The 14,750-nt window shown below is 34.5% G+C and overlaps 1 protein-coding gene across 9 annotated transcripts in view; it reads right to left on the reverse strand.

Moving 5' to 3' along the window:
* Positions 1-14,750, reverse strand: part of CNTN5 (contactin 5) — a 603,593-nt gene that overhangs the window by 149,034 nt on the left and 439,809 nt on the right. For all 9 annotated transcript variants that reach the window (XM_015279880.4, XM_015279870.4, XM_040707026.2 and 6 more), the window contains 2 exon segments: positions 12,295-12,498; positions 1,742-1,844 (listed from right to left, as the gene is read on the reverse strand). In XM_015279880.4, coding sequence (XP_015135366.2) covers positions 1,742-1,844; positions 12,295-12,498 — 307 coding nt within the window.

Below are 14,750 nucleotides of genomic sequence, written 5' to 3' on the forward strand. Positions count from 1 at the left end.
ATTTATTGATTCTCTGTCCTCTCTCATGTACCTCTTTCCTTGCCTTCAATATACAAAATATAAAAAATTGTGTTTTACCCCACAGATGTTCTCCCCACATATATATATATTTTTTCTAAGCTCCTGCTCACATTTTGGTGGAACATAAATCTACAAAAATCAGCCACTGCCTGGTGGTTCACTGCATGTCTCCTCTATTTTGTTTGGACTGATTGAGCACTGTCCTGTTTTTCACTTTAAAGTCACTGGGCCTAAATAGATACAATTAAAACGATATTCCTCTGCAATTGCTTATGAATATTTTCTGTTGACTTAGTCACCAAGGTTAAATTGGATGTTGATCAAATGATTTGGGATTGCCAGTAGAAACATGCATGAAAAGAAGCAAATTTAAGACAAATCTCATCCAGCTACTAAATACAAATTAAGGAAAAACCTGAGCTAAACCAACCAGTCATCAAAGCAACAACAACAAAAAGTAAAAAAACGGTATGAGGATCAAAATGGGTATGAAAACATAAAAAGGTGCTCTCAGGTGGTGAAAACAGGCTTCAACAGACTGCTCAAGAAAACCAGATTTACCAAGCAATGTGGAGTGGTGATCTTCAGGAATATAGTCTATTGCTTTAATATTCCTCTCCTCTGGAATTTACTTCCTACTTAGGTGGATAAAAAAGAAGAGCGTACGGAACCCCTGACATGGCCCTAGACTAACTGAATTGTGAAATTCCACCATAAATGGTACAAAACAAAAACCTCAAGCTCTCCAGTATTTCTTAATTCAAGCCATCCTATGAGGATTCTGTATGTGCCCTGATAAAACATGAACTCAAAAACAAGGTAGGATAAGTGTGAGCGGTGTGAACAGGGAAAATATGAGCAAAAACAGCATCACTGCAAAAAGGAACTAAACGGCGTTCAATACAGTGTGATTTCACTGACACATTTGACACACACATCTTGTAATTTTAAGGTATACATTTTTGTAAAAGAAAATCTTTTGTGTTCGTTTGTATGCCCATAGTGAATTTTCAATTAAGGAACACCTTTTTTAATATATATACAGAGGCAACAATGTTCTCACTGAGGCACTCAAATTATTGTTTAGGTCCTCCTGAATGGATACTATCCTCGCCACACTTGCTTGTTACAATGACAATAATATTAACTGTCACAACAAAATCAAAATGTTATCAGTTCCTCACCTAGATATGTATACGAAATACCTATTCTCTAGTAGAGCAATTATCTCAGGTAGAAATGAGAAAACTTCAGTTTCTACAGAGTGTGTTAGGAAATGCTCAGATCATTGTGCTATTGTCTTCATAAACAACAACAACAAAAATAAAATCAAACAAACAAAAAAAATTGTATTTTGGAAAAAAGGAAAAGATGGTAATCTTTTTTATTCTCCAACTATGATATTTTGGCAGAACAAAATGGAATTTGCTGATTAAAACATTATCACAGTAAATAAAAGTGTGAGTGTGGTAAAATTTTTAACACAAAAACTGTTCTCTTTTTCTTCATGAGAACACTACTTTTCATTTTGACAGTCTTTTAAACTGAATGAATTACTGTCCACAGAAATGGTTGGGCAGGGAATTCATAATTGGATAGTTTAAGTGTGCAGAAAGGGATGTTTGTGAAAATGAAATCCAACAAAATAATGGAACAACAAATTAGACATGTCACATCTTAATAAACAATCATGTTTAATTATGAAAGAATCTGAACTTACTTGCCAAGTGCAAAACATTCCATTTTAACAGTTGTTCCCCTTGCTGCTGTAACTGTGTAAGGAAAATGAACTTCAATTTTTGGTTCATATTCCCCCATCACACCTAGAAAATAAGAAATGTTTAAAGTGAAATATCACCAGTTTTCTATATATTGACATTATCAGAAAGAATACTGTGGATTACTTTTTGAACATGCCCAGCAGTAAAGCTAATAACTGACATAAATAGCCCAATTTATAGAATCATAGAATCATAGAATTGCTTGGGTTAGAAAGGACAGTACAGAAATATCAGATGGAAATATCATCCAGTTCCAATTCCCTGCTATAGGGATTTCAATTCCCCCACCAGCTCAGGCTGCCCAGGCCCCATCCAACCTGGCTTTGAGAACCTCCACGGATGGGACACCACAGATCTCTGGGCAGTCTGTGCCCATGCTTCATCTGATATGCTCTGTTCAGATCCAGTATATATTTTAAGATGTTCCTCAGGGACACTAGCAACACTACAATAAGTTTTGAGAAAAAGGATTAATTTCCTCAGATATGTATTAATGTTTACATTTTGAAAAAATTAATGTAGGATGAGAATTTTCCTAGACCAAAGCTTTATTTACCAGTGCATTGACAATTATAAAAATGAAACCTACATATCATGTCATATTGTGTTCAACCAAGGACCTTCCAAGATAAGGAAAAAACCTCTAACACATTTGTGTAAAAGCATTTGTGTACAAAGACACAAATACAGACATGCAGAGAGACAAAAGGTTCAATTATTTAATTTTCAACACCCTTCTTAATTTTGGAAATAATTAATTGGGACAACACACTTTATACATGTTAAACAAAACTACGAAATCATTCTTGGATATGAAAGATGAGATATCTGGAATTTAGTATGGAGTGACCGACAAAATTGTAAGAATTAGAAATGAATAGGGGAAGGAGACAGTTTACACAAGGCAAGGTGTGTAGTTTGTATCTGATGTGACTGAGAGAAGAATGTCACAGTGTGAATGAAAGAAGAATATACTAACAACTGTGCTCGGTTAGAAAGAGAATGGGCAGTCGGGGTAAGCAGTAAAAACCTACATTTAAAAGAGTGAGAATTATTTAGATTTGTGGATTAGAAAACTAGATAGAATCTGAGTTGTGGATACACTAGCAGCAAGGCAAATCTAGTCTAAACATATAAAAATCATTCAAGATTTTCCAAAGAAATTCCAGTGTACAAACAAACAAGACTTTAAGAGAAAAAGAAATGAGAAGAAGATCACTTATGCAAGAAAAAATAAAGGAAGTATCATAAGGATGCACATGAAAGCAATGGAATGTAAGATTTGCAACTGAGAGACCAGCTTGAGAGAGAGGCAAAAAACTAACCTACAAGATATAATAATAATAATAAAAAAAGCTGAATGGTAAACTGTGTATTTATAGTCCTTCAAGTTTTCCTCATGAAACTTGAGCTTGAGGAACTTGAGGATTTTCCATCAGATCTGTGCTCTATTAGTGCTGTCATCCCACAGGCTCCCAGAGGTTACATTTGTGAGGGGTTTTTTTTTTTTTTTTTTTTTTTTTCAGAATAGTTGGATCTGTTCTCTCATTTACCAGTACGAGACAACAGTGAAGTGCTACAAATTTGTAGCTATTTCTGCATTACATGATTTAAAAACCCCTCAGTTTTCCCCCTTGAAAAGTACTGTTAAACTTTGTCATCATTTCTCAAATCAGTATAGAATTAACAGTGAAAATCATCAAGAATTACATTCAACTAGTATACAACTGAGTGGTTATAGTATTTATCTATGTAGTGGGACATGAGATTTCCTCTTGTTTCATTAGTTGCTATTAAGTGCCTTTTTCGTTCATTGAATGAAGAGGTTTTGTTTGTTTGTTTGTTTGTTTTTGTTTTTGTTTTTGTTTTTCGCTCAAGTGGAAAAACTAACAAACAACACAGGTCTTTTAGCTAGGAAGCATCAGGATGCGCCTGTAATCTCCAGTTAAGGACTTCATCTTCTGGTTTTCTGAAAAATGCATTTTAGATCAGCTTTCTCTTGTTTTCATAGAAAAATGACTGAAAATGACTGTTTACATGAGTTGATAGTGATAGGACAAGGGGAAAATGCTTTTAAACTGAGATAGGGGAAGTTTAGATTAGATATTAGGAAGAACTTTTACACACAGAGGGTGGTGATGTACTGGAACAGGTTGCCTAAGGAGGTTGTGGATGCCCCATCCCTGGAAGCATTCAAGGCCAGGCTGGATGTGGCTCTGGGCAGCCTGGTCTGGAGCTTGGCAACCCTGCACATAGCAAGGAGGCTAAAACTCGATGATCATTTTGGTCCTTTTCAACCCAGGCCATTCTATGATTCTATGATATGATTCCACATAAGAACAAAATCTTTCTTTTCATCTGAAAATGCAAATACATCTAAATGTGTAAGCATTTAAACATGTCTTTAAAAGCTAAGTTATTTCAGTTAGAAAGTTTAAATGTATCAAATCAAAACAAAGTTATTTCATAAATAACATGGATCTATAAGTAGTGGTAGATTTCATTAAAAAAGAAAAACATAATTATGCAAGTATTAGATATAGTAACAGTTGTGGCCCATTTTCCTAAAAATCATGATTAAATCAATGGTTTGACAAAGTTTAATGAGCTCTTGAAGAAATACTCATCCTTGTATGAGAAGGCAAATTCTGAACCATTTATGTCATTAAAGGTTAAAAGATTTTGATATATTTTTTTTTCTTTTGAAGAGAAGAAAGAAAATTAAATTTGTGCCCTGGGTATTCAAATAGAGTCAGGATACCAGCCAAATTTAGTCAATTAACATTCCATACCCTAAACTGTCATTAAAAAAATGTCCTCACTGTCTCATATTATAGCAATAAATTTCATCATTTAATTATGCTCCTTATGATTTTACCATTTCTTTCCTTTTTCTTTTCCCTTCTTTCTTTTTTTTTTTCTTTTTTTTTTTCTTTTTCTTTTTTTTATATGACTATAGGGTGGTTTAATCAGTGCCTGGCATGACAATGGCTGCTGATAGAATCCATCTAGGTCATAGGAGAAAATCAGAATTCTGGCCCAGGATCTGTCTAGGCTTGCTGTCAGGGATTTTAACTAGGTTTGAAGGGGGAAGTGATTGATAGCAAACCTGCCCATGACACAGTGAGGGACAGCATAGCTAAGTTAGAGGGACAAAGTGCTAGCAGGGGCACTCAACCTTCTGCATCTTATGATGAATATCAGGGCTTTAAACTAGATTTGATGGGGGATCTCTTGCAGCCTGGAAGGCCAACAGTATGCTGGGTTCCCCCATTTGGAATACTGAGTCCAGGCTTGGGGCCCTCTGTACAGGAAGGATGCGGAGCTGTTGGGTCCAGAGGAGTGCAAAGAATTTGATCAAAGGACTGGAGCGTGACTCCTACGAGGAAAGGTTGAGGGAAATATGCTTGCTCAGCTTGGAGAACAGACGGCTCTGGGGAGACCTCTCTGAGGTCTCCCAGTAATTGAAGGGAGCTTACAGGCAAGAGAGGGACAGACATTTTACACGGTCTGATTGTGATGGGACATGAGGGAATGGCTTTAAGCTAAAAAAGGGAAGATTTAGGATAGATGTTAGGAAGACATTTTTTACTCAAATGGTAGTATGGTGCTGGAACAAGGTGCCAAGAGAGGTTGTGAACGTCCCATCTCTGGAGTCACTCAAGGCCAATTTGGAATGATGCTGGGTGTCCTGATCTAGTGGGTGGCAACCTTGCCCATTGGAGGGGATTGGAACTAGACGAACTTTAGTGTGTATTCCAACCCAGGCCATTCTATGATTGATTCTATGATTTTATGATTCTATGATGGCCAGGTTGGAGGGGTCTTCGGGCAACCTGGTCGAGTGGAAGGTACTCCTGCCCATGGTGGAGAGGTTGGAATTAGACAGTCTTTAAGGTCCCTTCCTACTCAAACCATCATATGATGCCATGATTCTACTAATTGCACTTTTAACATATATTTTCTCTCAAAACACTTCGTACAGAATCTGCATTAATTAGTCTGTAGATCCTTGGATACTCCTTAAGTCCTGTTTAAAAATCTGCATTATTTTTCTAGCCCGTTTTCAAAGCCTGCAGCCAAGAAAACAAAAACTGTACATCCCAATTTGTTTTAGACTACTGTATGTCCTTAGTAATAGTGATTTATTATTATTGTTTGAAATGTCTGTATTTCCCCTAAAACTTCTTCCATTGAAACTTCAGCTACGGAAACCTTAAGTTGTCTTGTGGTAACAACTGCTTAAAATAATTCATATAGCTTGTATGGTGGAGTCATATACTTTTTCTAGAGTGTACTTTGTTCTTCTTAAGACTCTGCCATCTTGATTATATAGACAAGCTGAGAGGTTTTGTGTTTTGATGAGGTTTTTTTTTTTAAGTTTTATTCAAAGACTTTGTTTCTGAAAATAATTGTGTTAAATTGTCTTATGCTATTAAACATGAAAACATCTGAGGAATAACATGATCTTTAAAATCTTATGTTTTTAACTTATATTTATCCTCTTTATTAGGTGCAATCTCTTCAAGTACTAAATGCTCTTTGCAAGTCATGTCATTATTTCAGCATTTCACATTCCTAATGAAATGCTGATCTGCTAATATTTTCTACCATGTTTTGTTCTTCTGGGTTTCTGTTCCATTAGCATGAAACATGCCTGCAGCAACTGGCAGAAAATGTAGAAAAATTACTAAATGATTGTCTGTAAGACATCAGTGCTCTTTGTAAAAATTAGGAAACAAAGGTCTATTATTGCAAAGGGATATTTTTTATCCTAATTATTTATGATCTTTGAGACCAAAGAGGTCATCATATTTACATAAACTTCAAGGGAATTATCAAGGTCATACCTTTCCATGTTACACTATAATTGCTTTGCTGTGACTGTAGTGCCTTCAGGCTGTTTATCTTACCCAGTTTCTGTTTTGGTCACTATCAGTCAGTAGTAAAATAATCATCAGTTTCTTTTTCTCAAGATCTTTGTTAATTTGCATTAGGCACTAAAAGAAACTTGAATTTTTAGGAAATACTGAGGCCTTGAGCTATGTTAAATTGAATGGATCTGTCAGACATACACATGATGTTTGGTTATGGCCATACAAAAATTTCCTGTCATTTTTTAGTTCCAGCTATCAAGCATGAAATACAGCAATAAATAAAATTGATCAACACAGAATAAAAATGCTATATCGGATCACAGAGATCATGTGATCCGAGTACAACACTACTGAGCTCTACCTTCCCATGAAGACACCTCCTTTCTCACAATCTTGCACTCCCAACCTTCCTAGAGGTGACCCTAGCATTTCAATATTCCTCAGACTGGGTGTAAATAAGTCTTATCCCTCATTTTGTGACAAGTCATCTTCCCTTATGTTTCCACATCTCTAGGTCTGTGCCTTGTCAGTGTGTATGGGACTGAAAACTGTCCACATTGTTGTCCACTCAGAGTCTTCCCTGGCCAGTTAAATTTGAACTGAATGATAAATAATGACCTTTCTATGATATCTACGATTATTGAAAACAGTAATTGTAAAAAACTTATGTAAGGAAAAATCTACATAAAATCAATTTTAATTTGTAATGGTTGTTCTGACTTAGATTCAAATCTTTGACTTGAGTTCAAATCTTTGCTACTCAAACTGTCTTATGCACCCTTGGATACAATATTGTCTGCATGAAACAGAAGAGGTGACATAATTCATTAAATCAAAGTAATTTGATAAACACTGATTGTGAGGTGTTCACATGCCCCAAGAAAAGATGAAGTAAAATTGAAAACATTTACAGGTATTAATATAGCTAAAACAGTTTACATTATCCCCTGTGGAACATTTAATGGAAATGGAAAAAAGGAACTGCTCTGCCTTTTCATTTTTCCTGCCTGTCCATGACTTTGCAGAAAAATTCTGAGTTTATAACTGTATCCATACAAGAACCTTTTTTGATTTCATGGGGAAAAAAATCAAACTGCTGAGAAATCATCACATATCACTTTACTTCAGCTGTGTAGATGCTAATGCTTCTATTCCATTAGTCTTCCAGGTACTAACTACACTCTTGAAGCTCCCAGAGCATAAACTTCCATAATGGTCCCTTAAATACTTTCAGCTAAAATGATTTGGGTTTCTTTAAAACTGCTTAAATAATAGCTCTTTAACTTCAGAAACCTACTTTGAATCAAGCAAGCTAGAAGGTATAGTTGAATAAATGACTGATAAGCTTTTAAGGCAGTAGTTACTGAAGAATATAAGATTCCTGACTTAACATCATTAGAATGCTAGAGAGAAAACAAAATCCAAAGATTTCCTAAACCCTGAAGAAAGGCTAGGCACAGATTTATTCTTGCCATTATTTTGTTAGCAGAAGATGCACATTCCACTGCTGAGCAGTTAAGAGTACTTGTCTGAGAACTTTGAGTGAAGTTCTTGATCTTAGTCAGATGGTGTATAAGTGTTAATCTCATTCTCTCACAGCCTACATAGTATCCTAATTGCAAAATTATTAGTAATTCTTACTTTTTAAGATAATCTTGTCAATTTCTAAGAAACCTCCTGAGCTTGTCCTGGTATGTAACAAATTTTTAATAATTGTGTAAGTCAGAATATGAGTTTCTTACTACATTGTAATTCTGATTTGTTTTGTGAATCTTTATCCAGAACCAAGAAGATTTCGATTGAGAAACTAATTGCTGCAGCAATGCTCATGTATGATCTTTTCTCCTATCATTAATCTGTAATGTAAACTAGGGCTGTCCATATTAGTCTTTTTGTGACAAATGAGTATTTAGCATTTTCCCTGAAGATCTGCATTTTAATTGTCTCCATATACATATTTGGTTCTGGATGCAAGACTCAAATGCATACATAAGGTTGTAGAGTATACTGAAAATATGATGTTCAAACAATACAACACAAAGTACAACTTGAATATGAACATGCAAAACACATATCACTGAAAGTTAGAAATTAATAAATAGTTAATCTAATGCCTAGATACCCATACATTCTATGCCGATGCAAGACTATAAATCACAAAAAGAGTCTCACTAAAATTAATAGATATAACTAAGTGCAGACGATTCAGTTCACAGAACTATACTGACAAGGAAGATTTTGATGGCTAAGTTCTTTGCTCAGTTACATAAAAATATGTCTGGTAATGTACACCAATTGTATAAGCTACTCATAATTTGCTCTAATGGAACACACTAGAAAGTAGTCTCTGACATCTAAAACTGTACTAAACAGTCTACACATGGACAACATAAAGAATGACTTAATTCTCTCCTATAAAGTAATAATGTTAAAGTTAACATCTTTTAAAGAGAAAAGAAAAATAATTGGAAAAAAAAAAAGGGGGGGGGGGGGGGGGGGGGGGGGAAGAAACACTGGAATGAAGAAGCATGAACTTAAAATAAGTGCTTTATTCTATCAAATCTCAGATGCTTTATATTCCCTAGGTTTCAGCTCCCTAAATTGGAGGAAGCTTTCTGTTGTTTTTATTAGTCAAGATGTTTTACTACTCCCAGTCTGCAATCAGGTCTACAAAGATCCATTTTAACACCGCTGTTTATTATTTGTAAGCAGTTATTGAACAATTCCTCAAAGTTTCTAATGCATTATACAAACAGTTACTGAATTGATATGCTCTTTTTCCTAATAAAAGTTTTTATCTTCTCAGAGTGTATAAACCATCTTGAAGGAAGACTGCATCATTTGAAATGACTCATTCTCTAGGACATCTGAAAAAAATATGGTATTCATGTTATTGAGAATCCAGTGAAGGATTTCTTATTTTTCTTTAATTTGCTTCATACCAAAGAGCTAACTACCTCCTTGAGACTCATCATGAAAGAAATAAAAGATTAATAAAAGCCAAAGAAGCTCTTATGTCCTTGCAGAATTTGACAGAAGGCATTAATGTTATTCTCTTTCTTCCTCATAGATACATAGGGATAAATGTTACCATTGGAGTATTTTTGTGAAAGGATTTCCATTTCCCTGAGTACAGGTATATATCTGTTTTTAATATGTTTACATATAAAAAAGAACAATTAGAAATATATCAAGTAGAATATTTTTGAGTTAATGAATACATATGTCATTAGAGAACATTTAATTATTTTATTTATACAGTGCTATTTGTAAAAACTGTTTTAAGCCACAAATGTGGCTGTAAGTTTCTGGAGTTTCTGACAAATGTGCTGACTGAATAGGATGCCAGTTGGGATCCCAACTGCTAGAACTCAGAATGCTGCATAATTTTTTCACTAAAGCAAATATTTGAAAAGTTGAGTGTAATTAATTTCATCTGAATATTCTGAAGCTTAAAAAAATATTACAACAGAATTCAGCAACATAGTGGCAAATAAATTTTTAGATACATGCATATTTTCTTTAATGTCATTTTTATTTCCCACTTTCTTATTGTAGTCTACCAGCAAATACTTAAGAACTCTATTAAAGGGGACTTTTCAGAATTTCCAATAGATAAAAAGGCATGGAAGTCCGGTAGGAAAGCATGCATGTGAAAAAATAAATTGGGAAGTTGTTCAGAAGCAGATCACCTAGTGCAAAAGCTTCCCTGATATTCCAGCACAGTTCAGAAGGTTGTATTGCCACAATTGTATGACAGTCACCAGTGAAACACAAATTTGCTTGAGGCCGGTATAGACTATTCATTTGACATTTAAGGAAATTTGCATCATTTTACTTCCTAGCTCAGTGAAGTAAACTGCATCCTTTATCTTTGTTTACACTCTCCATTCTTCTGCTGTGTGACCATAGGTAAACTATGGATAATTAATCACAGAAACACAGAATAGTTGAATTTGTTGAATCCACTGAATCACTGCACACAACTGGAACCTAATAGGAGCATGAAAAAATCTAATACGTAAGCAATAGAGCAATATACAAATAATAAATATGACAATATGTCATAATTTGAACTGATTAAAATATTTTTTTTCTGATTTTGTATTATTAGTTTCATGTTCAAAGGAGTAATAGTGAAGAGATCAGGCTTGCTTTGTTTATTTGGTAAAACTAAAGACCTACAATGCAATAATTAGCATAAGTACTGTACAAAAAAAGTACTGAAAATAAGAAATTATGCAGTAAAACACAAAGCTTTTTTTTCTTTCAGAGACTGCACATTCTACAGACAGAGGTTTCAACCTAGTTACAATGAATAAAGATTAACTTAATTCCATTCTAATCTATGAACACACTTTTTTATTTAGTCTGTAAAACTAAATAATCTCTGCTTATGTCCATTCTTTATAATACTTCTACAGCACAGGAATAGTCTTAGTGCTAGATAAATTTATAAGAAAAACAAAAACCTCTTTCTCTCTCTGATTTATATACATGTGAATTCATATATCATGAATTGCTGCAATGAATTTCTGAAGAACTAGAATTAGTCTTGAAAAAAAAATACAGGCACTTACGGAATTATTAACATTTATTCTCAAAAGTAACATTATTTTGTTGAAAAACAAAAAATAAATATAAATGTTTTATTTGCAAACAAGCAAAAAATAATATTCTCTATATGGAGCTATATAAAAAGAGTCAGAGATACACATGACTTACACTGAGATGTCATGCTGTCTCATAGGGAATATTATTGGAAGGTGTTTTCCCTTAAATTTTGGAAATGACTGAGTTACTCCAACTTCTAGGCTAGTTTTGGAAAATAATGTTTAGGTACTTCATTACAGAAAAAAACCAAACCCAACCAAACCAAAACAACAGAAAAAACAAACAAACAAACAAACAAGCCCTACTGCAGTGACATGCCTTCATGGAATTCTAATGCACCTGGGTAGCTAACTATCTTTGCAATTGACTCTACTGTGAAGTTCCTGGTGGTCCTTAATCAGTGCAGTGAATTGGAGCCTGAAAGGATAACAAGACTTCAGAACATCAAGCAATGTTTTAAGCATTAGAGTCTGTTCAGTTTTCTAAACACATGTCTTGTACCAGCTGAGATGCATCAATATTTCTCTCATTGCATCCAGCTGGACTATTAGGGCACAGGTGTCCTTTATGTCCTCTGCTATATTTGCCCAACTCCTGTGGATATCTCAGATGCCCAAGGGCATCAAAGCATGATAGTAGCTACTTGCATTTGGCAATGGTATGGACTCCTACAGAACCAAACATCATGGAGACAGGAAATTTCTTTCTCTCTGTCAGTGATAAAGCATAAGAATGGCAAAAAGGAGTAAGTGTTTAAAAAAAAAAAAAAAAAAAAAAAAAACTTCAAGAGGTGTCAGACTGCACCTGACTTCAAAGATCTAAATAGCCCCACAACTGTAAGATGTTTTAAAAGACTGTCTTCATGGACACCTTTTCCTTGCTGGTCTCAGAAGTACGTTCATACTTGTATTGAAAATAAAAACAAACAAATAATCATGGTTCTTGCATTAGCTAAACAATTTTTGCTTCCATGTAGTACCCAGCAATAACATCTTTCTTACCATCATTCCTCAGTGTCAGAGGTGTAGGAGGACTCAAAACTCTGGCATTTGTCACTGTGTTTTTTACCAGGCATATATAGCTGCCAACATCAGATGTTTGCACCTTGGAGATGTAGAGATTGCCTGTCTCCTGGGAGATGAAACGTCTGCTATCTTCTGCCACAAAAGATGGGAACTCATTAAACACCCAGCTATAGATGATTTCTAAAAGAAAACAGAAAAATTAGAGAAAACTATAATGGAAACAATATTTTGTATTGCTATGATACACAAAAGAAAAGTTGAAGATATCAAGTGCTTTTTCTCATAACCTGATGGATCAAAGAATAATCAAAGTGATTTATTTTAAAAATGATAATCAAAGTCTGAGCCTTGGTTACAATTTTTATCCTAGGAATCATTCTGTACACCTGAGAAATATATATTTTTCCTATTATACTTAAAATAATTGATTAAGAAAAAAATTCTGCATGAAATTATATCATGATTTATTACAAGTCTAAATGCATAAATATCTTTGCATTAGAAATATCAATACAAATAATGAGATTCTGATTTAGCCCTTGCAGGGAGTTATTCATATGAAATTCTACAAATTAGACTTGAAAGCATTTTTCACTTAAAAAAAAAAAAATCTTTACTGTTTACACAATATTTATGAGACATTCTCTTCTGTAATCACTTGCTATGATAGTTTTTAAAGATATAATTCCAAAATTAGAAAAGTCAAGACTAGCTCAGGTTTGTAAAATCCTTCCCACTTCCCTAAGATGCATGCTGCTCCACTGGTACAGTAAGTTCCAAGTTTTTGAACATAAATTTCTTAGGTGAATACTATCAGATTTAGTAGCAATATGAAGATATTAGTTTCACATCTACTGGTCGAGTTCTATCATTCATTTATTTCCTGCTATGGCCAAATAGTTTTCATGACAGAAAGTTGTCTGGAAAAAGGAAGAGTCCAAGAGGTAAGTGAAAACACCTCAAAATTTCAAATTTTCTTTGCATTTTTCTGTCAGTGATAGAAGAGAAAATCATATAACTGTTCATGGTGCAAAAAGTAGCAAAATGTATACCATAGCCATGTATCCAGTTTGACTCTAATAGTGTCAAGAGCATTAGAAATTTCATTTGTCAAGAAAGAATGGAAAAAGTTTTTCAGCCAACATGAGACAGCAGTTTAAGTCATATGTAGATGCAAGATGTTCAGGTTTGGTTTTGAAGAAGTTCAATCCAGTTTTGAAGCCAGATGAAAATTTTCTCATTAAAAACTGATAGTGAAAATGCTATGTTGAAAGACTAAACAAATTTATCACAAGGTTGGGGAAGACGTACAAAACGGAACTGCAGATCTAATTGCAATTCTGAGAAGTTACATGGGACCCTGAGGAATTTAGGGTTCATAGAGAGCTCTCTAAATATTCAAAATTTCCTTTCTCTGCTGCTCTGTTTCAGGCAAAATACTGATTAGCCAAAAATATTTCTGTCTGAAAATTTCATTGCTACATTTTACTATGAAGTCTTGCAGAAATGATTTACGGTAGCATGAAATTCAACGAAGTGATGATGAATATAAGATCTCAAGGAAAATGCATAGATTTTTAATTGAACACACACATGTTACCAATTCAAGCAAAAAAACAAAACAAACAAAAAAAAAAAACAAAGAATACAATCAGTCAGTCTCACTAATTACTCTGGCTTAAAAGTAGTTCAGATTAAATATAAGGTTGCCATCAGTCTAGATTCAGTGGCAGTTCATATAGAGTAGAATTTGCTACATTTGTACCCTAAAAATACAGATAGTGTGAATTATTCATTAATTAAGTAGAACTACTTCTAGGGAATGGATTTAGTCAATGAAGTTTTGTACCTCCAAGGAAATAAAAGACTTAGTTTTTGCTGATGCTGAGTCTGTAGGGATGCCGTCATTTTGTCAACTTCCAAATTATTTTTGCTTGTAAAAATGAGTGGTGAGTGGATGGGTACTGGAACAGGAGGTTGAGAATCATCATGGAATCATAGGATGGGATGGAAAGGATCTAAAAGATCATCCAGTTCTAACCACCCCGAGATGGACAGAATTGTTAATCACTAATTCAAGCACTGTATGAGGTTTCTCAGGTTCCCATCCAACCTAGTCTTGAACACCTCCATGGGGCACCCACAACATCCATGGACAACTTGATCCTATGTCTCACCACTCTCTAAGTAAAGAGTTTCTTTCTGAAATCTAACCTAAATCTTTTAGTTTAAAACCATTCCCTCTTATCCTAGCACTATCAGACTATGCAAAGTTTGTCTCCCTCCTGGTTGCATTTTAAGTACCTTAAGTCTACAGTGAGATCTTTCCGGAGCCTTCTCTTCTCAAGGCTTAACAAGCCGAGCTCTCTCAGCCTGTTTTTGTAGGAGAGGTGCTCCAGCACTCTGATCATCTTAGTGGCCCTCCTCTGGAC

The sequence above is a fragment of the Gallus gallus genome, chromosome 1 (assembly GCF_016699485.2).
Source record: "Gallus gallus isolate bGalGal1 chromosome 1, bGalGal1.mat.broiler.GRCg7b, whole genome shotgun sequence".
Classification (NCBI taxonomy): domain Eukaryota; kingdom Metazoa; phylum Chordata; class Aves; order Galliformes; family Phasianidae; genus Gallus; species Gallus gallus.